At 41.4% G+C, this 26,451-nt stretch overlaps 1 protein-coding gene across 13 annotated transcripts in view; it reads right to left on the bottom strand.

The window, feature by feature from the left end:
• tjp1a (tight junction protein 1a) overlaps window positions 1–26,451 on the bottom strand; it is a 101,588-nt gene that overhangs the window by 46,191 nt on the left and 28,946 nt on the right. Inside the window, exon 1 of one of the 13 annotated variants that reach the window (XM_035905376.2) lies at window positions 3,942–3,963. The exons of 11 other annotated variants lie outside the window; for them this stretch is intronic. Coding sequence is in view for 1 of the 2 variants with exons in the window: in XM_006780232.3 (XP_006780295.2) it covers window positions 2,127–2,150 (24 nt within the window). In the remaining variant the exon portion in view is untranslated. Of the gene's footprint in view, window positions 1–2,126; window positions 2,610–3,941; window positions 3,964–26,451 lie in introns of those variants that run through there. One more of the 13 variants, XM_006780232.3, reaches the window with a different exon arrangement.

Below are 26,451 nucleotides of genomic sequence, written 5' to 3'. Positions count from 1 at the left end.
TCAACAGTATCAACTGGAAACTGTCCCAACAACTACATAGATAATGAAACAGGAGGCTAACTGACTAGTCTGAAAATAAGAAAACACAAAAAAAAGTGTGGCTAACGTTTGCAGTGCTAGCAAGTCTGCACACTCGCTTTCTTTAAAATGGTTATCTGTGTTTATCTTGCATTTCATTCTGCCACAGCCCATTTGTATCTTCTAGATGACAATACAATACAAAACATCTATCCTACTTTCCAACTTGCTGATCTAAAATGTTAAGGCACTGGCATGTAGAGAGAGGGTGGCTATGTAAAACTGTAGCTCTAACAATGAAAATATGAATAATACTGGCGTGGCATGACAGTTTGGCCACACCAGCTTTTATCCACTGGTGCCAACTATCAAAGGTAACAAGCTTGATCATCTAGTGAAATAATCAACCAACCTGCCCTTACTACGTGTAATGGTCAGACAACTGTGGTTCTTCAGCTCCCGCCTTCATCAGTGTTACTAAACCTATAGTCATTCCATAATAGTAGCGGATGTGGGCTATTGTTGCTTAACTACTAATGCTAACACTTTTTCCAGACAGCACAGAAAAGCTTTTATTCACAAACATATAAAGAAAATGTTAGCTAGTTTAATTAAGTTAGCAATCATGTTACAGCTAAACAAAAGATATTTTCTACCTTTTTTGGTCTACTTCTGAGTTTAATCAGTGAAACTGGCTGCTTGTGATCTAGCAGAGTGCTAAAAGTAACCAGCTGAAACTGCCATCGTGATGGTAGTTTCACTTTAAACAGACAGTCCTACCTGCTGTAGTAAAAGTCAGCGTTTCAGCACAGATTCCCCAAGAGACAGAGAACAACTGAAGACTGAAGAGCTAATTTTACACCAATCAGCATATTAACCACAGCGGGCTCATTACCAGCCTCAAGTATCACTCAGTAGTGAGTTGCATGAGAAGGTGTGACTACAGCCATAAGATACAGTACAGCATGTCGTCATCAGCTCGCATGAGGGAGGAGGTTTCGTCTGACTGGAACAACCGCCCAAACCTGAATCTCACTACTTGTGATAGACAAACACACCACATTCCTAACTCGTCAAAGTGAGGAAAAAACTAATAAACAGTAAAACCCTAAAAGACAAAAGACTACACAATAGACTTTGGGAGGTGTTTTAGAGCCAACATGAGGTCTAATCTACTTAAATTGTCTTTCCAGAATTTTTTATTTTTTTTTAGACATGAGTAAAATACAAGTGGTTTATAAAACAGCACAATCACATATGTGTAACTGTTTTGCTAATAAACGCCTGGTATACATCATACCATCAGTACACAGCTTACATTTTATATAAACTAGGAAATTATCAAGGCTTAGCAGATATTTAGACAGATGAATGGATAATTACACACAGCAGGGACCTGAGAGGCATGCTATGGGACGTCCCAGTACAATCAACTTAATTTAGAGTTAGACCACCTACAATAAGATTGCTTCCTACTTATGGAAAGTGGTGTTTTCATCATCTTCGCAGCAATACTGACAGTTTTGCGGGCGTTTCCTGTGTAGTGTAGTGTTAAATCCCCCCCAGACGCAATGTACTTTGTGGTCTGATCCATTCTTGGGTCTCTGAAATGTAAAGAAAGGAAGATCCCGTAGCAGAATTCCTGCCTCAGAGGCTCACTTACTTTTCATATCCATGGGGATTTCCTCCCACCCTTTTAATAAAATGAGGACTAAAAATCAACAGGTAGCTCAGCTGAGACATGGTATAAAAACCACCAGGCGATTTAACACTGACAATCAATATAAGACAGATCATTTTAATCTAGCTCACTAGAAACTGCATAGTTGCTTGTAGGCTGTGTTACAAGGTGTGGATTTCAAAACACCCTCTGAGCCACACACACACACACACATACACAGAGATGAAAACACCACCACCACTAAGCATCCTTCACTACCACAAGCCTACTGATATTCTACAAACTTATAAACAGCTGATTGACTGGAAAATTTACCTTTGTTTGTATTTTGGCCCGTGCTAGCCTTCCAGTATATCATACGCGTTACATAAGCCAGCAGCATAATGTCCACACAAGATTTTTTTTTTTTTCCCTGCCAGGTACCCACCTTATTTGAAGCTCTGGAGGTCATTTCCCCCGCTATTCCGGTTGAAAAGTGGCAGCTTAAAAGTTGTCGCTGTCTCTGTTTTGATAATCACTTGGCTGAGTGCGCTATTTTCCCTCCAGTCCAGTTCACTTTTCGCCCAGCTGCCGCCACGCCGGGCTACGTTGTTATTTTATTTGATCCAGGACGACGGGAAACGCCACGAATAGCCGTGTGGAAAGTCTAAAGTTCATTATCTTATCTTCGCCACCAGAATCGTTAGTCCACTCGGGTACAAAGTCATGGAAGAAGTGTGGGTTGTGGGGATGGAGAAAAAAGGAAAGTACGACCCAAACAAGACCTCCTTACTTTGGTACTTCCGTCGCTAACCTCTGGATGAAAAGTTGGAAAGAGTAGGCATCACCAGGACGGTGTGCAGCAATGGCAGGCTGAGTAAACCTTTCCCTGCTCTCCGCTCACTGAGCAACGGCCGTGTCGTCTCTGTACGGAGCGGACCATTGCGCCTAAGTAGGGGTGTGAGTTCACGGGGGAAACAGAGGCATCGCGCATTTACTTTATTTATGACCATCCTATCATCATTTTCCTGTTAAACTTTACTCATCCATATATTATTACCTCATCGCGTTTTTGTTTTTATTCTTGTTCTGAATCTACTTTTACCGCTGCCGATAAAGTGCACACCCCCACGATCGCTTGGAATTAACAGTCCGGGATACAATGAGGAGAAGCGACGCCGCTGTCCCTGCTGATGCTGAATGCTCACTTTCCCTGTGTGACGAGGGAATGGTTTATTACACAAGGACTACTGCAGCCTTTCAAATCTTAATTTTGTAGGAGAGGGAAATCGCAGCTTGCACTCTGTTTATAAATACACCTTTTGGGCCTTTTTGTTTAGAAAAGTGAAATTCACCGCATATCGGCTTGGAAAAAAAATAGGCCACGGGATGCCTGCCCTTAGAGCAAAACAACGTGAGCAGAATATCTAAAGTTAGTTGCATAAGGAATGATCGAGACTCTATCCCCTGTCCTGTTTGTGTGAGTCGTATTGGGGCAGTTAGCTTGGCAGATTACAAAATGAGTCGATAAACTAAATAGGGAGACCGTATTTAAAAGCACGTATAGGTACAACCGGCGTTTGCGGTTGATAAGTCACCTCACAGGAAACCCCAAAAGCCAATGCAGTGAAATTTCTATGACTTCCTAAACCAGAACCCGCCCTCAGGATGCAACAATCTCAGTTTGCACTGTTTCACAGTTTACTTCTCTTTCCAGCAAACAATGCCTTTGAAATATTAAAATAGAGGAGAAGAGATGACGAAGCAGTGGCACACAACTAAGTTTTCAGTGTCCAGCCATACGGTGAACGTGAAGAGGAGCATATGAACACAAAGACACACCCTGTCTTTTTCCAAACAAACCGAGCAATCTCATCCCCCAATCTATCTCCTCTAATGATCACTTCCTCTGTGCCTCCAACGTGGAGGAGGGTTTGGAGACAGTGTAGGTGGTCTAAGGAAATAATTCCACCAGATCTAATCCAACAAGGAAAAAAAATACCACCAAGCAGAAGTGTCAGGTTATATATTGAAGACTGCAAGTAAATGGTCACCACTGGAAAAGGCTAGGTCAAGCTGAGAAGAGGATCAACACAGACAAAGAACTCTAAAACCTGCAGCCATAATTAACACAGGGACACACATGACCACTTTTGAAGTATATTAAAGGAAAAGATTCCTGGTAACGTTTTTACAACAGTCTTGCAAAAGTGCATGCACAAAACAGGCAAAAAAAACCCCATTTAAACCAGGGCATACGTACTAGTATGGATGCAAGTCGCTCGCTCCTCCTGAAGCTCCTTAAACGCCTGTCAGGATCCATCAGGGCAGACAGCAGGATGTTTAACATGGTCACTTAGGTGTCAACTAACAATAATTTAAAATCTAAATAGGCAATTTGAAAAAAAATACAACTAACCGCCTTTAAAAATGGCACTAAAATGACAAAAAAAACCAGAAGTAAGTCCTCTGCTGCTCGCATCTCACTCTCATCAGCAGCTGTGATGGTACCTCAGATGTTCTTACAGAGAGGATCGGGACATTAGTGACACGTGTGATCAAATCTATCTTTGTCCTCTATGCTTGCATCCCTGATCCCATCTCTATTTTTTCTTTCTCACTCTCACAAATGCACACACACACACACACAAGCACGGAGATGTAGCTCTTTTTGGACAACAGGCAGCTTCAAAGCTCAGGTGCGCTCATGGAAGAGCAGGCACATGGAAAACAAAAGCGAACATGCAGACCTGCATTCGGCTGGAGCACATCACAAGGTTCACTCAACCCTGCCGCTCCTGCAGCGAAAAGCCTAATGTAGAGTGAAACCGCTTAATGTGCACCGCACACCCCAAAAATGTAAAACCGGATGTAGATGCGCCTACAAACATCGAGGCACTGAATTACACTATGATGAATAAAGAAGAATGCAATGTTTGATCGATACCAGTTGTTTAACACGGGAGAAAGCTTCTAAGCAGATGTTGACTCCCTGTTTTCATCTGTCCTGAGTTAGGAGTCTCTGAGAGGCCATCTGATCCCTCCTGCTCTCTGTTGACTCAAGGCTGCTTTGCAGATCCAGCACGGGTTTCTTTGTTTCTTTATGCTAATAGAAACCTTCTGGACAGACAAGAGCAACTGAAGTTCTCTATGTCACACAAGTGAAGTATAGCTAATCCTCAGCTTTGACAATAATAAAACTTAATATGCAGGTATCATTTTTTTTTTAAATTATTATACACAACTGTGTGTGTTGCTTTTTCAGTGAGATTAGTTTACAATCCAATCAGTTGCAGTTTTATACTTTAAATATACTTTTCAACTGGATTTTATGAAAGAAGAAGAAAAAAGTACAAGGGGAAGGGGTGTGGTATGAATCGTTAATGATCAGCATATAATGTCACATTTCTGGTAAGAGGTCAATTGTTTTTAACCAGATTAGTATCATATGACAGGATTAGTAGGCATCTCACCAACGCACCCCTGACCTTCTAGATCAATATTGCTCAGGGTTTGTGAGGACTTAAGCTTTGTGTGGAGTTCCGGATTGTGGGATTTGATTTCAGTGTTTAGTGAAACAAGAACTTATTCAATGAATTCTCTTCTTAACCAAATACTTTGGCCTGGGTTCATTTCTGTCATTCATATAGAAAAAAGTTCAAAGTGTCTGTTCATTACACATTTAGATTGCTTGTCATATGTCGTAGGAAATTTTAGGTGAAAATAACATAAAACTATTTGCTGTTCTCTCAGTTTCCCTCCTACCTTTCCCTCCTCGTGTGTGTGTGTGTGTGTGTGTGAGAGAGAGAGAGAGAGAGAGAGGAAGAGAGAGGCGTTATTCTTGCACTAACTGCTCTCATCATTCAAGGTTTCAGCCAGTAGCAACAAAATGAAGGGCTGCAATGTAGCCTTTGTGTAGTCAAGTAGGACAAGAAGACAAAGTACACATGCCATTGAGTGCAAGACGTGCAACAAACACACACACACATAGACACCGTGAATCTAGAAGTACAGAGTTAAACTAAAGGAAATTAGGAAATTTAAGGATATACTTTAAATAAATTCTTATCCTTCAGTTGTAGTCAAAACCTAATGATGCTGTGTGTCCGCCAGACCCATGGGCTCACACATGTGGGCTCAGGAATTCAAGAAACATGGATTTAACATGTCATAAAAAAATAGTTTGATCTCCAAGGTCAAATTTATTGATCTATAAAACCATGAAAATCAAAAACAGACATTCCACTATGCAGATAATTCGAAACACTGGGTAAAAAAACACAATAGTATAACAAACTGCCCAAAGCCTTTCATTATCTGAGCTGATATCTCACCACATGTCAGAAAAGGGTTCTCGCAGAGGACACACAGTGCCAAGGAGTTCACGCTCATAGCCTCTAAACCTGTTGACGCGACCAGTCATGCGGCCCTTCTTTCGTGAGTCATCAATCAAGCCCGATTACATACAGCACACATTATTTTGGAGGAGCTTTGCACAGATAAACCGAACCGAGAATGGCATTATTTTTAAAAGCAGCTGGCTTGTCGTCCCTGCCATTGTCAGTTATATATATATTTTTATCCAAATCATTCACAACCACAGTGGAAGTTAGCGTGCGCGAGAACAGTCTGAAGTGCTGTTATTTCGAGCGACACTTAGTTCCACTTCTTCTTGTGATGAAGGGAAGAAAAAAAAAGAAGCTTTTGGAGTACTAAATTTACCACGGTGGGTCAGTGGCTGATAGTAGTGAAGCTGGCTCCTTTTAATCTTCTGAAAACATTTACTCCAAGAGGCAGCCTGTGATCAACCAACCAAGAAAGTTTTCCTCTTTCTCTCTTCTCATCAGACAGGAGCTGCTGTGCCTTTTATAGCTGGAGAGCAGAAGCAGTGCTGCAGTGAACCTGGCTGAACTTCACTCTGCTTCTCAGTAAATACCTGCAGTACAGCAGCTCAGCAAGGGAGGGCCAAAGTTAAGCCTCATTGCAGGTCTATCAAATAACCATTCGGCAGGGTGATAAGATTTTCTTCCCCTCAAAAACCTAAATACAGACTGTCAGATCACTATTTCTGTGTAGTGTGTGGGCCACACCCGTTAACACTCGCGTGCTTTACAAATCTGTTACTGAAACTAAGCCATTACGTCTTGCTTTACATCCACGTGACAGCCCCACTGTTTGCTGCAGAATGAGACAATAAATTGAAAACATGTCAAGTCTCATGCTGCAATTCTCTCAGCTCAATCTAGTGTGTGTGTTTGTGTCTCGGTGTGTGTGTGTGTCTGTGTGTGATTTCCCGGTAAATACCTCATGAACAACAATTCAAGCTTTTCCTTTCATTGTTGCTCTGGCATACAATGCAAATGCGACTTCAAGCAGCACTTTGTTGCTACCCAGCCCAATTTGTTTGTTAAGATAAATGGATTACAGTGCGCCCGTGCCAAGCCAGTGTGGCCTCCAAATCATTACAAGATACAAAGTGCCGAGTGTTTTTCCAAAATTTCATACCACAATCCATGCAGGCTGATAATAAAATAAAGCAACTTGTACAAAAGAAAAAAAAATAGGGAAAAGAGCAAGTAAGAAAAAAATCACAGAAGCGTGTCAAATAACTTTCACCTTGGCTGCAGCTGTATGTGATTTTTATCACCCACTTACACACTAAGGCGCACTAGGTTACAGCTTGGTGCATGAAATCTGCTGACATGGTATAAGAGTTTTCCAAGCTCCTTTGTTACGGGAGATAAAAGAAACTCAAAAACATGTTAAGAGAGTGAGAATAGGTACAGAAAAAATACATAAATTCAAAGAAAACATGCACGAGTCTGTAAAATGGAAACTTTCGGTGATCTTTAATAACAGCGGAGCTGCAGAGAGAAAGTGCTTAAAAAGGGAAAAATCTGAGTTAACAGTGCATTAGTGCAGTGATCTACTGAAAATCCTCACATTACATACGCATTGGGAACCGTGAATGGCCTTAATATTTGCCACTGCAAGCCCTAAAACCACTGTTGACTAGTCCAGGAATTCTGGAAGCAATTCCCGCAAACAGTTTGATGAAGTTGTCAAGTATGGCCGATGTTTACCTGTGCTCAAGGTCACAGAATGAATGTGTCACAATATTTTGCACACTTAGCTTCCTCAGCCCACATAATTTGTTACCATGACAAGAGGACATTCACCTTTCCTTCAGCCAGAGTTCTTCCAGAAGGTGCTTGTCAGCTGGAGGTTACACCGCAAACCATTATGTCAATGTAGTAAATTCCTCTTTTAAGGCTTTACCGGGTCTAAATTACAAAAATAAAACAGCCAAACAGTGGCACTGGTGTCAGAGACGTGCTATTAGCTCAATTTTAGCCTCACAGAAAAATACAGCAAATACAGCATACTGTTTCTGCATATCACCACAGACCACAGGGCTAAGGGGTGTAATAAAAAGGAGCAGTTAAACTGTCTGCCATCAATTCCAATAAAGGCTCACCTCAGGCTATAATAACAGTCCAGAAACACAATGTGTACTGTGCAAAGTTTATTTTCTTTATCATCATAAATCACAACACAAATAGAAATACATTCAAATCAAGAAGTATTAGGATAATGAGACTTTTTCCTTTGCTCATGCATTAATCCACCAAGCTGGATATGAAACAATACAACAGCTATATTATTACAATATATCTGTAATTCATCCTAACAATTTTAGGTGAAGCAGGGCAGAACATCATATGTCATCATATGAGTCTGCAGTCAGCAGGCATCAACACACAGCTGGTTACTTTCCTGGTGACCTTCTCCATCCTGAAGTCAGCTTCACTTTATGTTTTTTTCAGAAATGTATTATTTTCTGTATTGAAACCTAACAGCTGAGAATTGTTACATGTGGCCATAAAAGGTCTGCGTTTGCTTTGAATATATAATGTATCTGAACCGCTCCATTGCCTGTCTAAACAGGAGCATGACTTCAACACTGTGCAGCCAGCGTCACTACTTTGACTTTGCACTTTTATGTCAGAACCAGTGTGTTTCTATTCAGCCAAATTAAAGAAAAATGCAGTACTCTCCTAACATTTTCAGCGTGCCAATAACCGTTGGCTACAGATCAGAAGTGATGCCAAGCGAGGGATCTCTTGCTCTCCAAAAGGCAGTGACTTTGCGTGCGTGCAAATGTCAGCGTGTCAACATATGTCGGAGGCCACGCATGTGTTGAATCTCCGTCTTAATAAATAGGCAGCTTTGGAGACAAGACCTCCAAATCTGCCCCACTTAAACTGAGAGTCAGGATTATGTCTTGGTAAGTCCAACAGCTGCAGCTCAAGTTACTGTGTTGACAGCGGGCAGCAGGCACCAAAATGCCATTTGACACATACTCTAAGTGGCATGTAATTGATTTTCAAGGAAGAGTGAAGACTTACAAGAATAACAGAGGGGGCAACTGCACATTTCAGGCTGTGTGAACACAACTAACCTCCGTTAGAAAGAAGATTTACTTTGCTGCTATCCAACAGTCGCTCATGTAAACTTGAAACTCAATACCGATGCTTTAGAAAACATAAAAACAAGTCAGTAAGTGAGTATTTTTTAAAACAAAGAAGTAAATAAAAGCTTTTAAGGACCAGGTTTTAGGCATTTAGTGTCATTTCACTGTTTGTCTCTATGTGTTTATGTATTTGTGTATAAGACACAGTTGAATGGAACGGATCCACTCACTCCATCTAACTGTTTAACTTATCTGGCTGACCAAAAGAAAATAAATTCTATATGCTGCCATTCAAGTTACACCACTGTTTGTAATGGCAACAGGGAACTTACAACCTTGAACACAAACATGTTTGTATTCAGGGTTGTTTTTTCTCAAAGTTCTGATCAACATGTTGCATCCATATAAAGTTACCTTACAAAGATACAGTATCTAGAAAAAGGAACAAGCTGCTATGAGAGCACTTTGTTCTGAAATTGTCACTTTTAATCACAGGAACAGATACAGAGTTAGAGAAACATCAGTATTTGATAATTACTTTCTTTCTGGGCAATGTGAAACTGCCATAACTGATAAGAGACTAGTTCATTTTCTCACAGAGCAGTAAGTCTTTAACATTTGCTTTGTCTGACTAACCATGACCCCCCCCTCCCCCTCCAAATCTTTAGTTCATTATCACATACAACAAAAAAAAAATATCAAACTAGCAAATCACATGCCAGCATCTCAGTGCATTTAGACATGTACACATTGTCAAGACGACCTGCTGAAGTTCAAAGCGAGCAAGGTGATTTAAGTTATTTTGAACGTGGTTGTTGGTGCCAGACGGGCTGGTATGAGCATTTCAGAAGTATTTCAGAAATTGCTGGGAAAATCCAAACCAGCCATCTCTAGGGTTTACAGAGAATTGTCTAAAAAAGCAAAAATATCCAGCAAGTGGCAATCCTCTGGGTAAAAAATGCTTTGTTTATGCCAGAGGTCAGAGGGGAATGTTCCAGACTGCTTTGAGCTGATAGGAAGGTAACAGTAACCCAAATACCCACTAGTTACAACCAGGGTGTGCAGAAGAGCATCGGTGAATGCACAAGTCAAATCTTGAAGAAGATGGGCTGAAACAACAGAAGACCACACCAGGTGCCACTAAGGGCAGAAAGCTGAGGGTGTAATTCACACAGGTTCGCCAAAATAAGGCAGTAAAAGAGTCGAAAAATGTTGCGTGGTCTGATGAGTGTTGATTTCTGCTGTGATGTTTAGATGGAAGGGTCAGAAATTGGCATAAACAACATGAAAGCATGGATCCCTAACAGGAGATTCACATCATGGATGTGCAGCTAACAAATCGCCAGCAACTGTGTGATGCTTCCATCTGTCATGTCAATATGGAAGAAAATTCAGCGACTTATTGAGTCAATACCATGAGGAGTTACTGTAAGACAAGCTCTGAAGCCAAAAGCAGGTCTGACCTCATACTAGGAGGTGTGACCACTACAGTATAGTTTGATTTCCAGCTAATTATGTCAGTAAAGCATTTGTACGTTTTTACAGAGTATCATAACTGAGAAAAAGTCTTCCTTTATTATGCTGACAGGACAAAATCATGAGGATCCCATGTTCTAGAGGAAGGAAACTGATAAAGGAAAGGCGAGACAATGAAAGGAGAGAAAAAATAATTTGTTAGGAGGACTATGAAGTGAAAAAGAGCAGAGGAAAGCTAAAACAGGAAAAAGTAACAGGAAAAGAAAGAAATTAAAAGTGAAGACTAAGTTTATTGCAGAAAGAGGGAAAGTAGTGAGAGCTGATGAGTAGAGAACAGTGGGTGAGGTAACACAAACAAAGATTGGGCCAAGCTACACAACAGTGCGAAAAAAAAAATGAAGATGAATGAGGAAATGTCTCAAGTCCAGTGAGCTCGGCAATGGCCTGAATAAAGGGCGTGCAGCTCACCCCCAGTCGGTGACTCTTCCCATGGTACTGCCTGTTACTGTTACATTCCAGCAGTATGAAGCTGCTCACACTGGGCAAAGAAGCGGTAACAGCAGGAGCTTCCAGAGAAACAGGCACAGGCAGGAGAGGCTGAGATGTGCCTGTCGGACAAAAGCGGCTGTAATTCAGTAAAAAAAAAAAAAACCCATTGAATTAACTTCAAAAGCAAAATAAGTGGTTAGTTGCTGCGCGGTAAATGTGATTTAATGGTTCACTGATAACGAGGTAAATGCGTTCCTTCTTGTGACTGGCAGATAATACCGAGGGGAACATCAAATCTGAGTTCCATTTGCAAAAAATAACGTTTGTGCTCCTTTTTTTTAGCGTCGATTAAGCGTTTTCAAAGGCGAATGTGATACGGTAGATTAGGAGAATGAGAAGCGAGCTGAGCAGCTTGCTGTGTATTCGCTCTCCTTATCGACACACATCACTTCAGCGAGAGTCTCAGCAGAGACAAAGGGCATTCAGCTGGACTTGAAAATGACTAAATATAGTCTGTGTGTGTTTGATAAGTGTTCTGACCTGTGATAACCAAAATCTCTCTGAACTCAACTGAATCATGCCCCTCCACTGCCACTTAACCCTTCCAATCCTAAGCTTATGACATCATACCGCTCCTCCAGTGAAAGGACCGTGCTACAAGAAGACACGATGGTCCAACGGAGGACGGAGAGCGGTGGAGGATGGGTACCAAAGCTAGCACGCCAGCCAGAGAGGCGGATGGAGACACGGCAGCCACAGGGGCCGCTTCTAGCCTGGTGGTGATGAGATGCGATGGGACCCGACCCTGCAGAAGCCCCAGCCAGTGTGTTAGCTGACTAATCCTCTAGCCGTCCAGTGCCAGGATCCAGACTCATCAGCTTTGGTGTTCCCTTGTCAGACTCATTTTTATAACGTCCCACTGGTCAATTCTAACCTCTAATGCCCAACACAACAGCCCCTAATGCCAAGTGATTATGGAGTGCTGTTTTAGCACATTTGTTGCCTGAAAAGAAAGAAAGAGCCACAAGGCAATGGCCCTAGCTCTCTGTTTAGAGGACGAGCCTGATGAACTCAGCACAAAGGGGGCTGACCAAAAAAAGCTGTTCTAAGCCACCTTTCTGATGGTGGACGCTGTGGGGCCTGAGCTGGGTCAGGACTGAGTTGGGTGGCGGGCAGGGATTTACAATATCCTATCCTCCAGTATATAGCCAGTTCCTGTGAGCTCATTGAAACCACACATCCGGATCCACCGGGCAAACAGAGCATTTGCATATATTTGATTTTAAAGTCTGTAGTGACACGTGGATGGATGCCAACCTGGAAAGCGGATATGTACATTTTTGTAAACAACAGGAGTGTAACAGCAAACTTAGTGGTTCTGAACCATTTGACGTGTCCTGCAATCCATATGACGCCTGTGGAAACTGTCATAGTCTAAGAGGTGAAAGTGTGCAAGCTCAACCTGGAGCGTTCTGGTTTTTCCCTCAAATATCGCCCCTTCAGAAGCAGAAAAATGTTCACACACAATTTTATTAATCCTTTATAATAAGAATAAAGCTCTAATTATATTTTTAGTGAATTTTGTAACTAATTAGCAGTGGCCCACAATTCTAAAATGACTGAGCTATTGAAGCATACCAGTGGCATGAGCTGGGAATACATTAGCCCTCATAAAAATGTGCACGCCAGCTATTTTTTCCCTGATCACCAACTGTAGGTGAATGAATCTGTTAGTGAATCTGAATCATTTCTAAATCGATAGGCTTGTGCTTTTCAATCTGCATACTGCCAGGTCCACATTTCTCCATTTTTAGAGCATTTACCACAAGCTTGAGGGGTGAAAGTGGAGAAGCTGTGGTACAAGAGAAGCCTGGCAGCTAAAAGCAAAAAAGCATGATAACTTTACAGCTGAAGAACGTGAAACAACCCAAATGTCCGAGGAGGAAGCCACAAAATGAACACATTTCCAAAGTGTTACAATAACTGCATTTGGGTTGCAGTACAGTGATTGTCCTGGCACACACACCGTGACATCATAAATGATACTAAAGCTTTTATTGGACTAGCAAAAACACAAATTTTTGAGTTTAATTTTGTTTATGCTGATGTCTTGGAAAACTGGAAAATAATGAACCTATTCTTATTCTTGTTTTTATTATTATTGGGGGGTGTTTAACTGTTTTAAGATTCTCTGGAGCACTTTTTCACATAACATCCCAGATTTGTGCGTGACTCATTCGTCGGCGTGGTCTAAGCACAGATTTGTGTGAATGAAGCCCATTGTTTCTAATGTTGTATGACCCCCTTAAACTCTCAAAATGCACAAAATGAACTTACACTTTTTTTAAGAGTCACATGAGAGAATTTTGGAATATAATACGTTTTCTTTTGTGCCACATTCTAAAATAGAAGAAAGAAATTTTTTAAAAATGGCGGCGTGTGTACATTGCTGTTGCGTTTGCTGCACTGCCAACAGGGAATGTAGGCTTGCGTAGAGTTGTTATCTGCCTCTGTTTGCTTACAGCTCTTTATCACCTGGGGCCTCCCTCAGCTGAACTAGTGCCACTGGCCTAACCATGTGACATGTACAGTAAACAGCATATGGAAGCAGCACTGCCAGGATAACAACACTGGGGATCACTGAGTTAAAAAAAAAAATATACACCTACAAAACACCGCAGCCTCACTTTACCGAGCAGACAAACCAGCTGAGTTTTGCTTTCATAGATCTGACAGGTTTTACAAATCTGAAAGATAGTATTATAATTACCTGCCTATTACACATTATATTAAGTCTTGAGCCAACCCCATTATATTGCACTAGGAAAATGAGAAACAGGTGGCACAATTTATTGAAATAGGTGCAAATAAACAGCAATTCTCTTGAAAGTCAATATTTGCTACGACCACCTTCTACACAGCATGAGCTTTCTTAGGCAAACTTTCTTGTAAATCCTTTAAGCAGTCTTCAGGAATAGTTCTCCAGGCTTCTTGAAGGACATTCAAAGCTTCTCTTTGTGCTCCATTGTGGGTTTTTTGCTTTTACTATATTAATACAGTGTGTTTGGGATCATTATCATCCTCAAACAAATATAGTATAGTATAGTATAGTGGATCAAAATGTGACCAAACATTTTTGAGTTCATAATTCCATGAATTTTGAAAAGATCCTAAACACCCCTAGCTAAAATGCAGCCTGAACTTGGGATGCCATCCCTTGCCCGAGACCAATTCTGATGAGGCTTCAGTGAACAGCATATGGATCAACTGAGGGTCCAGATGCATCTCTGAGGTCCTGTGTCAGATCTTTGCTGGATTTTTTTTCCCTGTTTCTTAAGGACATGACTTTCAGATACTGTTTATCAGTTGTACATAGTTTTTTTTTTTTTTTTAGGGCTGCCACTTCTTCTAATCTTCACTTGTCCACACTGCACAACAAGCTAAGTGGAGGCTTTATAAACACCCCCCCCCCCCCCCCCCAAAAAAAAACAACATAAAAACAAAAAAACAAAAACAAAAACAAAACATGGTTCAGTACAAGAACTGCTTGGAATGACGCAACCAGTGTCCAAAGGAAACTTTGAAAGTCCTTCAGAAACCCTGGAGAACTTTTGCTCAAGACCGCTTTAAAAAATGAAAAGGAAGTCTGGCTCCTTGGAAACAAAATAAAAAGAAATTAGAGTTCAGCTCATAATTCAATGAATTTTGAAGAGATTCTCTAAATCAAAATTCATTAAAAAAATCAAAATTCATATCACATCTCTCTACTGTGAGAGAGACGACACTTTAAATACACCAGTGGGAAAAAGAGAATAATTTTAAAATGGCGAAGGATTTAAAAAATAGTAATAGGTGCTACGTGTGTGTGTGTGTGTGTGTGTGTGTGTGTGTGTGTGTGTGTGAGGGAACATTATGCAGACCACAGCTACTAGGCTGTGATTAGTTCTGTTGTCATGCTGTTAGTCAGTGTGTAATGTGCAGGGGCAGCAGTCCTGTGGGAAGGTCAGATTGCATGACACATTACAGGACAACAGGATTTTCTACCAGAAAGCATCTGGATCACAGCAGTTAACCTTTGCTTAGATATATAAATGTTAAACTGTAAAAACAGCTTGACTTTTTAAATACTTAAAGGAAACATCTCTTCCATTCAGCTTTATTCATCAAATGAATTGAACTTGAATTTAATGTAACTCTGATTTGTTGCATGGTAAGCCTAGTCTTAAATCTATAATAGTAGAACTAGTAAAAGGATGAAAACAATCACTTTTAAAAGGTAGACTATTCAAAATTATGCATGCCTAAGATTGAGTGGATTTCACACAGAAATCCATTCACTGAAAGCTCACACTGACACAGTGAAGGACTGAACTGCCTGTAAGGAAAAAGTGATAAATAATTTATCTCACATGACAAAGGAGAAAAACTGAAGAGCAGCTAAAGCTCAATATGAAACCATCACTGTAAACATTACTAACTTTTTTTTTTACGTCCCATGGAGAAATGTGCCCTCTGCATTTACACATAAACTATAGGAGCAGAACCCATGTTTCAACTCCTCTGCAGAGACCAGAAGGGAGTTGTTACACTGTAATATTACACCTAATATGCATGGGTTTGGGGTAGAGGGAATCTAGAGTATTTACAGGAAACCAAGGCAAGATGTTTGAAACAAGATCTTCTTGTTCTGTGTTCCAAACAAACCGACGCCTCCTCGCTGGTCAAAAACAAAAAAAACCAAAACATTTTAATATTACATCCATAAATTTTCTTGCTGTGCGCCACTGTCATTTCTGCTCTCGCTTTGTTATGAACCTCTCAGAAAACACTTTGGTTTAACCCGGAATTTCTGATGTCACTGTCATTAATGTTCAAAAGCTCTGTATTTCTTTTATTTCTTTCTCTTCATTTCTAATTTATGACCATCGCCAAAGCCCACAACAGAGACTGAAAAGATAAAATACCAACAAAATAACACTCCCATTAAAACTATACTGCACGCCTTTTTGTATTTCTTGTTCAAAATATAGTGTTAAACAAGAAAATATCCTTATGTCGTGTAGCACTGAAACATTTACCTTCAAAATTGCACTCTGATCCTCTTTCTCCAGAAGACCAAACGCTTGAATTAATCACACACTCACATGCAAAACATGATGCCTCTGCCTAACCTCCCAAAATACGGCATTTGATTTTAATCTGTCCTCGTCATACCATATCAATTTGTTTCTCACGTTCACTCACCACACACATGTGCATATGTCTGCACACGCTCTGACTCCAGCTACGGTTAACCCAGAGGGATGCTTTTGCCCGCGTATGTGCCCCTCTGTATGCACGTGCAGTTTGCGAGCCAGTGCATTTGCCTGCGTGAGTGAATGTGGGGTGATCCTCAACAGCGCACGCTGTGGACTGAGAGCAGAGCCAACCTGGTGTGACATCTATGAAAGCCGTGAGATAATCTACATGACACTGCCACTGATAGGACTGGAGATATTGATTTAAAAAGCCGCAGCTCTAAAATTAGATTCCTATGTGTTCTGATTGGGCCAGAGGCCCGCACCTCTGTGGTAATATGAGCCTATGGGCAGAGCTGTGTGTAGTGCACAAAGATTTGATGCTGGGAACTCCTACGACTCCAGCGGTCCTGACTGAAATCAGTCTAACAACGCTGAGGCCCTCAAGCCTGACCTCCTGTTCCCTTCCTCCCTCCATCATCTCTCCCTGTGATAACAGAGACATTCCTGAGCTCGTTCCCTGCCTCGCCACAGGCCTCTCCCTTAATTCCAGTGGAGTGTGTGGAATGTTGGACTGGAGAGTCGAGCAGCGAGGCAGCCAGAGGCGAACAGACGAGAGGAAATGAACAACATTAATAAACTCAGGTCTGTTATGGCTCCTGGTGTTAGAAGCACCTGGATGTCCACGGCAGGATGGACCAGCATAAAAGCATGCACACAAACACACAGAAGCACAGAGAACATCTGCTACATGCAAATCTGGAGCAAACCAATGCATATGTAGCTACGTTGGTGGATTAACTATGTAAGTGAATCAGAGGGCTGGATTACAGGAAACTGTATGCAGACCCAACAGATCAGGTCAATAAAATGCTGAAGAACCAGCAAATTATGACATTTTATTAATCAGTTTAATAAAATTAAACTGCCCCCCCCCCCCCCCCCCCAGAACATCTTTTTATTGATATACGGCACTGCTATTGCATATGCTGAAGTTAAAACGTCCACTTTCAGATCCTTAACCTGAGTCAGTCAAACAGAAAAATCAGCAAAATGAGCAAATTCCAGAAAAGTCAGGGGCTGGTGTGTTAGAGTCTGGCCAATTTTTACACAGTGAAGGTGTGTGTGCGTGCATATCTGTCTGCGTGTGAGCGAATGAGAAAACAAGAAAACAACAGACAGACGCAGAGCAGGGAGAAAAACCCAACTGCTACAGGCCAGGTGAAAAGAGCATGTGGACTAATAAAATAGAGTCGAAAGCGAAAAAAGATCAAAGGCACAAGAGAAAGACATTTGGCAAATGTTATTGTCTAAAAAAAGGGAGAGAGAGGGAGCTCTCTGTTTTGGATGTTAAAGTCAGAGACAGGAAAGAAAAAAAAGATGAAGGGCAAAACATCTCAGGAGGAGTGATATACAGCTGCGAAGAGGAGTCCAAGTCAGAGCATAAATCTCCTCCATGCTTGTGGAAATCAATTCTCTTCATTGGTTGCTCCTTTATTTATGGATCACCATTAGGGACAAACCATCAGCGGCTATGATGACTAAGTTGCCGTTGCAGGAAGGTGGAGCTTGTCCAGTCGATGGGGGATGGGGGGATGAGGGGTCACCAATACATCCATCTGCCTCCACCGGAGAATCAAATGAGCAACAACATTTCATGTTGCACGCTAAATTTGTAACCGGTGCAGGCTGTTAGTCATTAGACTGGGACGATTACTGATCAAAATTTCTTCACAGCCTAAAACTCTTGTCGAGTTTCTCTTTATCTTCAAGAGCTCGTCCTTTTGATTTGCTACTGACGGGAGGGGGTGTCAAAGGTAAGTGATGTTCCCCCTTCCGAGCAGGTTTGCTCGTGCCAAAGCCTGTGACTGTAAAAGTGCCCATATGCATGAAAGCAAATCTGGCTCCAACTCCGACTGACAAGAACGTAGCTCGTCACAGAAGAAGACACAACCAAAAGCGACAACATCGCAGGGTGTGACGCTAACTGTGACTGCGCCAAACAAACAGAGGGGTTTGTGCTGCTGTGACCTTTTCTAGCACCCGTGCAACACCTCTCCCCCTCCGCCCAGTTTGTCACCATCACACCCTCCCTACCTGTTATTCCTGTCCACCTGCTCGGTGTCTCGTATGCCTGTCAGTCTGCCAGCCTCCACTGGGACTAAGGAGGCTAGCAAGCTTTATTAAAAGAAAACAAGCAGACGATATAACAAAGGATACAGGGATATGAGCACAGCTAATCCACTGGCAACATCACTGAGGCTCAGAGGGAGCGTCCACTGAACAGGAGCCAGAGATATATATACTGTTTGAGGGTGCCTCTTTAAACACTGCTCCTCTGACCATGCAGAGTTTCTGAAACTGTGCACAGTCCAGCTGAACTTCAAGGCTACCAGTGGCACCAGGCACACTGCATTCAATGTTCAAAAGAAAGCTAGAGAATACTCCATGGCAGGCTTCAAGTGAAGGCGCTGACCCATGGATGATAAAATCCCTGTCAGCTGACTGATCAGTCATCCCTTCCTGCTCTCCCTTCTGCCCCCTCTCTTATTTTTAATAAAATATCTCCAGCTAAGGCTTGACACCACCTCATAAATGTGACCAGCCTGGCCAGGGAGTTCACGTCGCCCCTTACAGTTTCATGAACGAGAACAAGAACAGAACGTCAGAACTTTTATATTTCACTGTTCACACATTCTTCCTCTTCAGTACAGATGTAATGCTGATTATATTCATGCTAAAGCCAGATTCTGAGTTCATTTTTCAAATACTACTAGATAGCATGTTTAGCAAGAAGCATGTGGTTAATCTGCAGATGAATCTGTGCCCGTGCCCCTCTGTTTCTCCGTTGGTACACAGATCTCTCTCTCTCTGCTTGGCAGCACGATCCCCAGTAGATTTTTCTGATATGTCGATTTCAGTTAATCAAGTTTTCTGGCATCTGCTTTGAAGGCTAACCCATGAAGTCACAGAGGGATGCACAATAGCTACAGGCCTGAAGTTTATTGCAAATTAAATATACAGGGTGGGCCATTTATATGGATACACCATAATAACATGGGAATGGTTGGTGATATTAAAGTCCTGTTTGTGGCACATTAGTATATGTGAGGGGCAAACTCCTCAAGATGGGTGGTGACCATGGTGGCCATTTAGAAGTCGGCCATCTTGGATACAACTTTTGTTTTTCAATAGGAAGAGGGTCATGTGACACATCAAACTTATTGGTAATGTCACAAGAAAAACAATGGTGTGTTTGGTTTCAACGTAACTTTATTCTTTCATGAGTTATTTACAAGTTTCTCTTTGTTCACAGCCATTGACATGTCAATGGCTGTGGGTCCACTCTTCATTATGGAAACCTCAAGGCCACTGGATATTTGAAATTGCTACATGATGATGTGTTTCCCTCTTTATCCACTGAAGCTGGCACGTTCCCTGAGTTTTTCCAGCAAGATGGTGCACCACCACATTATGGGTGCCAGGCCCGAGCATTCCTAGATGAACAGTTTCCTGGAAAGTGGATTGGTCGTCGTGGGCCAGTTGAATGGCCCCCAAGGTCTCCCAATCTGACCCCCTTAGACTTTCATCTTTGGGGTCATCTGAAGGCAATTGTCTATGGTGTGAAGATACAAAATGTGCAGTACCTGAAACTACGGATACTGGATGCCTGTGCTGGCATTTCTCCTGCGGTGTTGCTATCAGTGTGTGAAGAGTGGGAGAAGAGGGTGGCATTGACAATCCAACACAATGGGCAGCACATTAAACACATTTTATAAGTGGTCAGAAACTTGTAAATAACTCATGAAAGAATCAAGTTACGTTGAAACCAAGCACACCATTGTTTTTCTTGGGACATTACCAATAAGTTTGATGTGTCACATGGCCCTCTTCCTACTGAAAAAACAAAAGTTGTATCCAAGATGGCCGACTTCTAAATGGCCACCATGGTCACCACCCATCTTGAGGAGTTTGCCCCCTCACATATACTAATGTGCCACAAACAGGACTTTAATATCACCAACCATTCCCATGTTATTACGGTGTAGCCATATAAATGGCCCACCCTGTACATATTTATCCAATGTAATATTAGTGCGGTTGAATTTGGAGATAGTAGAAATTCACTGCGGAGACTCTCATTATGTCTGTTCATATGTCAGTAAAGCAGGCTGTTCGATTCTAATTGTCTTTAGACTAACATGAAAGCTGATGACTTGCTTTTCTGACGTCTTGATCTTTGTTTTTCGATTCATCACAAACTGAATTTCAAAAATATGGTAGAGATATAATTATCTATGTAAGAGTTAAAACTGGTGTGCAGCACATGACATATATCCACTTATGGGTATATTATGCTGTCCTTTAAAATGGAGACCACTGCTGAGGAGGTCAGTAGTCCCCTCAGCAGCAGGGTTAAGGTGGTTCGTAGTGAAACTCTGCCCTCTGCAGGATTAAAGCCCTCACTGTTTTCCAGACGTGTTTGATTGGGGGGGAGGATGAGCTTCGGAGCCTTTTTAATTCTTTTGGTGCAGCAAAAGCACTTTTAGTGGCCACACAGGTGAATTACAGAACAGTAATGTCGGAGAAAGAGTAACTTGTTACAGCCCACACTAAACAAGCCACTTATGACAACAGGAGGAAGGAGAGGATACCACCCTACAGTCTCTATATTTTTAAAATAAGATTAATCAAATAGAAACAAAGTGCTAAAAACAAAAATTTAAGTGTTACCACATCTTAATTGTAAAAAATAAATAAATAATAATAATCACTTATCCAATTAAGAGTTGCAGGGGGGCTGGATCCTGGAGAAAAGGTGGGGAACAGCCCGGAAGGGTTGCCAGTCTATCACATTTTATTCCTTTCAGTTTACTTAATCGCACATCTTCTACGTGGAAAAAATGAAAAAAACAAAAACAAAAATGTAAACAACATGTCATACTAGACATGACTTTTAACCCCAAAGGCCACCAAGGTCACTCTGCATCCCTGTGCTGCACCAGTCAGTCAGCAAACAACGCTGATTCATCTTCCTCAACTAAACAGACGTGCACACAGACACACACACACAGGCATATTCATATCCTGGTGAGGTGCCTAACAACAATACCACCATAAAGACTAGCTGCTTGCTCTTCACCTAAACCTTTAATTAAGTCTTAAACTTAAAAACTTAAATTCCAAAAAAGCTGAGTACGTACAAAGTGACTGTTTAAAGATCTTCACAGCCCCACAAACTCAGTATCATAAGAACTTTCACCTGTACTTGTTTTAATTTTTAGGAAAGCAGCAGAAGACTCTCTGCATGGCTTTTATAACCCCACCTAAAGTGGAGGCAGTTATGCAACCCCACAAAAGGTCATGCCTTAAGGACAAGCATCTTACATAGGGATGAAATTAAACGCTCGCCAGTGATGGAGTTAGATTGTATATTAGTGAGGAGCTTAAATATAGAAGAAGACCAGAATCATTCACAAAATGAAAGCATTAAACATATAAATATCAGACCTAAAATAGGTGGTCAGCTTGTGAAAACAGGCGCTATCACGGTTACTCAGCAGCCGCAGAGGCCATCTCTGCCCTGTTTAATGGACTTGAGCGGAGGGGGCCATCAAAACTGTGAGCAGAGTACATCCCTCAGCAGGTAGCATCCTGAAATAGCATCCTTGATCCTAATGATGCACAGCACAGCCCCCGGCTTCTGACGAATCCATCCTGAGAGCCCCTTTGTCCCCAAGCAAACAGTCCTCCTGAGGCACACGGATACAGTGACAAGCAGAAAGACACACACATAGTATCTCCTTCCATCCATCAGATCTGATTAACCCGTTCATTTCTCCTTGTTTTTCCCGTCCTCTGTTTGTTCGACTCAGTCGATTTAGTCCTCTCTGCAGACAGATGCCACAGAGCCAGGGTGCAGGCTGCCATCGTGACTTCCCCTGGAGGTGTCTCACTTGACAAAGTTTCACATTTCTGGTGGTCGATTTAGTTGAGAGGGAAAATAAAAGTCAAACGTGTAATGAGAGCCCCTGAAGGTGCCTGCACGGTAGGAAAGGTTACAGAGATCTTTCGGTGTACAGCAGCATCGGAGAGGCTGACATTGATGAAAGAGCGTAACATAGAAAGATGATAAAAAGGGACAAAAGACACGCGATCATCTTCACTTTAACTAATATTACAGCACACATCAGATAAGCCAGGGGTTTATGAAGATAATAAATACTCATATTTCAAGATTTGCAATCTGCATAAAATGCCTAGACAATACAATTGGTTTGCAAATTCAGTCTTGTTTTTTTTTGTTTCAATTAATTTTTAGGTAAACCAACAAAAAAAAAAGTGAAAAAAGAAGTCAAAAATAAATTCTACTTTTCGTCTTTTAATTTAATTCCTTACTGACTTCTGAGACTTTTTATATGTAAAAACAAACATCCCTAAGTCTGATCATGGGTCGAAAAAGTAGAATTATTTTTCAGGTATATGATTACACTGGCGTCATTAATTACACATCTTAGATACTGAGCAGAACAATGCTGCTTTTACAAGCTGCTGAGGATAAATAAAAATGGTTACAAGTGATATTAGGAAATTCTAATACATAATCTTTATATTACTATATGCAACTTTCTTTTTCATAATCAACTCTGAAGAAAAGCAAGGCAAACTAAATGCAATTTTAAAGTTTACAAATGAGGGCGGATATTTATGGTCATTGTTCTGTGTGTGTATTTCTTACTAGTGTTCTCCCGTTCCTTGTGTCCTCTGTACTTTGTCCTTTTTGAATCCTTTTGCCACTTCCTGTTTTACTTTGACAGTCATTCTCATGTGTCTTCAGTGATGCTGATTGTATTCACCTTTCTCTTTTTAGGCTGCTATCCTTTGTGTGTGTTCATTCTGTGGTCTTTCATCAGTCTTTGTACGTGTGCTAAGTTACCCAGCAAATCGTCCTGCGTACGTCCTGTCAGAGATTTTAAATACTTTTTTCTTTTTTTTTTAAAAAATCAGAACCATTCTAAGTTGAGCAGGCCTCGTTACAGTTTCACGTTGCATCTTCACATAAGCGTGTGTGTGTGTGTGGAGTGGCTACACTGATCCAATTGGAGGATATTTCTGACAGATGGGTTCATTTTTAAATTGGAGTGTGACTGCATTTCAGGAGATGTGTCCTTAGTTTTTTATTTTCTTCATGTCTCAGGTATTTCAGTAAAAAACTGGGCTGTGTGCGGTGAGGGCGCAGTGCAGGGCCCAGGAAGGAGAGACCATATTGTGCACAGTAGAAAGCAGTACAAACAAACTATGAACTGTGCACTTCCAAGGTGAGAAGTAAAGAGTTGGCAAATGTTAAAACTTAATACTGTTCTGGCTGTTCAGCTGATATCCGTCTACTTAGTAATAAGTAATTTGTTGTTTTTTGGGCCACACGCTGACCATAATTTAGAAACAGTAGGCATGTGTAAATTGTGTGTACAGAATATTTTCATGGTGCTATCCCATTGATGCTGGAGAATTAGGTTTACTTTTTAGTTTTTCTTTAATATGAAATTTAATGTCCAAACTTTGTTTGTTTTATTTTTTCTTTGTTTGTTTTTTGTTTTTTAACTGTGGAAGCATTTTGGAAAGTTGCATCTTTTCTAACTTCCTCTTTGGAGATAATTGTATGGGTTTCTTCAGACTTTCAGGATTCCTTGCCTTAGAGGTGGAGGCTTCTCCACTGCAACATCACCCCCCCCCCCCCCCCCCCCCCCCCCCCAATTTCTCCACTTTACCTGGAGGTAAAGAGTCATCGTACATTATGGAGGGTGGATAGTCCCACCATAACGGGTGCACCATTCATCTTCTAGCGGTGATGCTATTGGTAATTGATGATACCACAGGGGCATGACACGATAATCAGACTATGGACCATCGTTCCCAGAGTTATGGCTTTCATCTGTTTTCTTGGATCAACATTGCCCTCTGAGTTCCGATTGACTTGGTCGGACTTCTGGTCGGTTGATCCTGCAACTTCCTTGAAACACTTGTCTGTTTTTCCCACTTCCATGCCTTCGAGTGTCTGCATCTTTTTCTGCCAGCTTTAAATTGAATTGAATTTTCTCTGCGTATTTCATCAAGGGAACTGTTTTATTTGTGAGTGATTCGACTGCATTAACAGGAGTAGCCTGTGCATAAAGTAGCCTTTTTGCTTTTCAAATATCTTACAGCACATAACATAATTCTACAATCAGTTCTTCTTTTCCTTTGGATCTCTCTACAAACAAAGAACAGACTGAAGACCATCACATTAGTCATATCAAATCAATGAAATATTCGAAGCTCTTAACACTCATGAACAACATCATATACGAAGCCTCGACATCAGATGGTAAATATTAATTTTTATGTTCGCCATTACTGTGTGAGCGTTTCCTTCTTCTACCCAGACAAACAGAAAAATAAATCTGAGAAGCTAAACATAATATAATATTTCCTCTTTACATAAACAAACAAACAAACAAAATGTCTGCTGACATTGTGTAAACCTACATGCATTATCACCCTAACCTCCCACCCAGGGCACAGTAATTGTGTTACCATGGAAACAGCGGAGCTGCTGAGACTCCATCCCATCTAATTAGACGCGGCTGCTGCTGTTGCTGCTGCTGTGGACACGTGGATGAATGTTGAAGTCATACATTAACCCGATCTTCTCTTTTCATAATCCGACACGTTTCATGCAGGACCCGTTGTTTACTTCCAGCGGACACATCACCAACCCAAACATTTAAAAAAACAAAAAACAAACAAACAATGGGGAATCCGTCGTGCCATTTGGCTTAATTTTACCCGGGGCTTCAAGGTGTTGCTTTTAAGGATAATAAATTATTCAGAAGACGACATTTCAGCGCTACTAAAACAGCCCAGAGACTCAAACAAGGATGGATGTGAAAGCAAGATCTAAAGTTACACGAAAACACCAGAGCTACCGAAGGTCACTGAGGAAACGCTGCCACTCACCGAAGCTGTTAAATAACAAGCAAGTGAATAGCATGTAAATTAGGACAAAATTAAAGCTTATCACAAGCACCACGAGTAGTTTGCTGTCCAAAAACATCTCACATGGATGCCACTGTGATGTCAGCCAGTCAGACCTGATCAATAAAATTAATTCTTCTGAGCCATTAAGTAGCACAGTACAGTGCTCGCTGAAGTTATTTATTTAATATTGACAGTTGCCCGGGTGAAGGTGGGCAAACATTTGTATTAATATGCTGTAAACAAAGACCATGAAGGCGAGAACAACAGGTCCTCTTTAACTAGCTATAGCACATCTAATCAATACTGTGAGGCAGAGCGGTGATGGGTTTGTGCTTGAGGTCACGTGAGAAAAACAACACCAGTACAGCTATACGTTAAGTCAGACATCCTGTCAGTCTCATCGCCTTTAATTTTCCCCTCCTTTCTTACCTCATTCTATCTATTCATCCAGTACTTTCTGTTCTCCTCCATCTTCTTCTGCCCCCATTAGAGAAACGCTGACCTGCAGACTCCCTAATGCGACCAATCAATATTGCACGGAGGACAGCACACTGCCAGACGTACCAACACAAACGGTATCTTCATCGAATGAGGTCGGGAATTCCTTTAGCTACATCACCACTGATGTCCCATCCAACTGACCCTGCAAACTGAGAGTGATTGATTAAACCAGTTTAATGCGAATGATTCCAAATGACCCTGTGTTAAATATAAAGCTTTCTCACTTTCATGCTGTGGCTGGCATAGATCATAGCTTCATCTATCTATAGAACCATCATTGATCCTGCACGCCCTTCCTGCCTGACATTACTAATGCACAGCGGCCGCAGCACGAGCTAACACGAGAGGCAAAAAGCATGTCATTATGCAGAGGGCTTTGTGTCTTTAAAAAGCTAATGAATCACTGGAATCAAAACGAAAGCCATAGGGAGCATGAAAGCTACAGCCTATAGATGTGCTGCTGCTTAATGCAAATAATGAGGAGTGATAATGCTTCACTGAATGTCCCATTTGCCAATCCAGATCTCTTTATTCAAGTAAAAGGAGCACAAGCAAGAATCCTGGTAAGTAACAAAAGA

Source organism: Neolamprologus brichardi, chromosome 1 (genome assembly GCF_056152115.1).
Source record: "Neolamprologus brichardi isolate AB-2024 chromosome 1, ASM5615211v1, whole genome shotgun sequence".
In the NCBI taxonomy this organism is placed as follows: domain Eukaryota; kingdom Metazoa; phylum Chordata; class Actinopteri; order Cichliformes; family Cichlidae; genus Neolamprologus; species Neolamprologus brichardi.
Note: the sequence above shows the minus strand (reverse complement) of the source record. Positions and strands in the feature narration are given on the sequence as shown.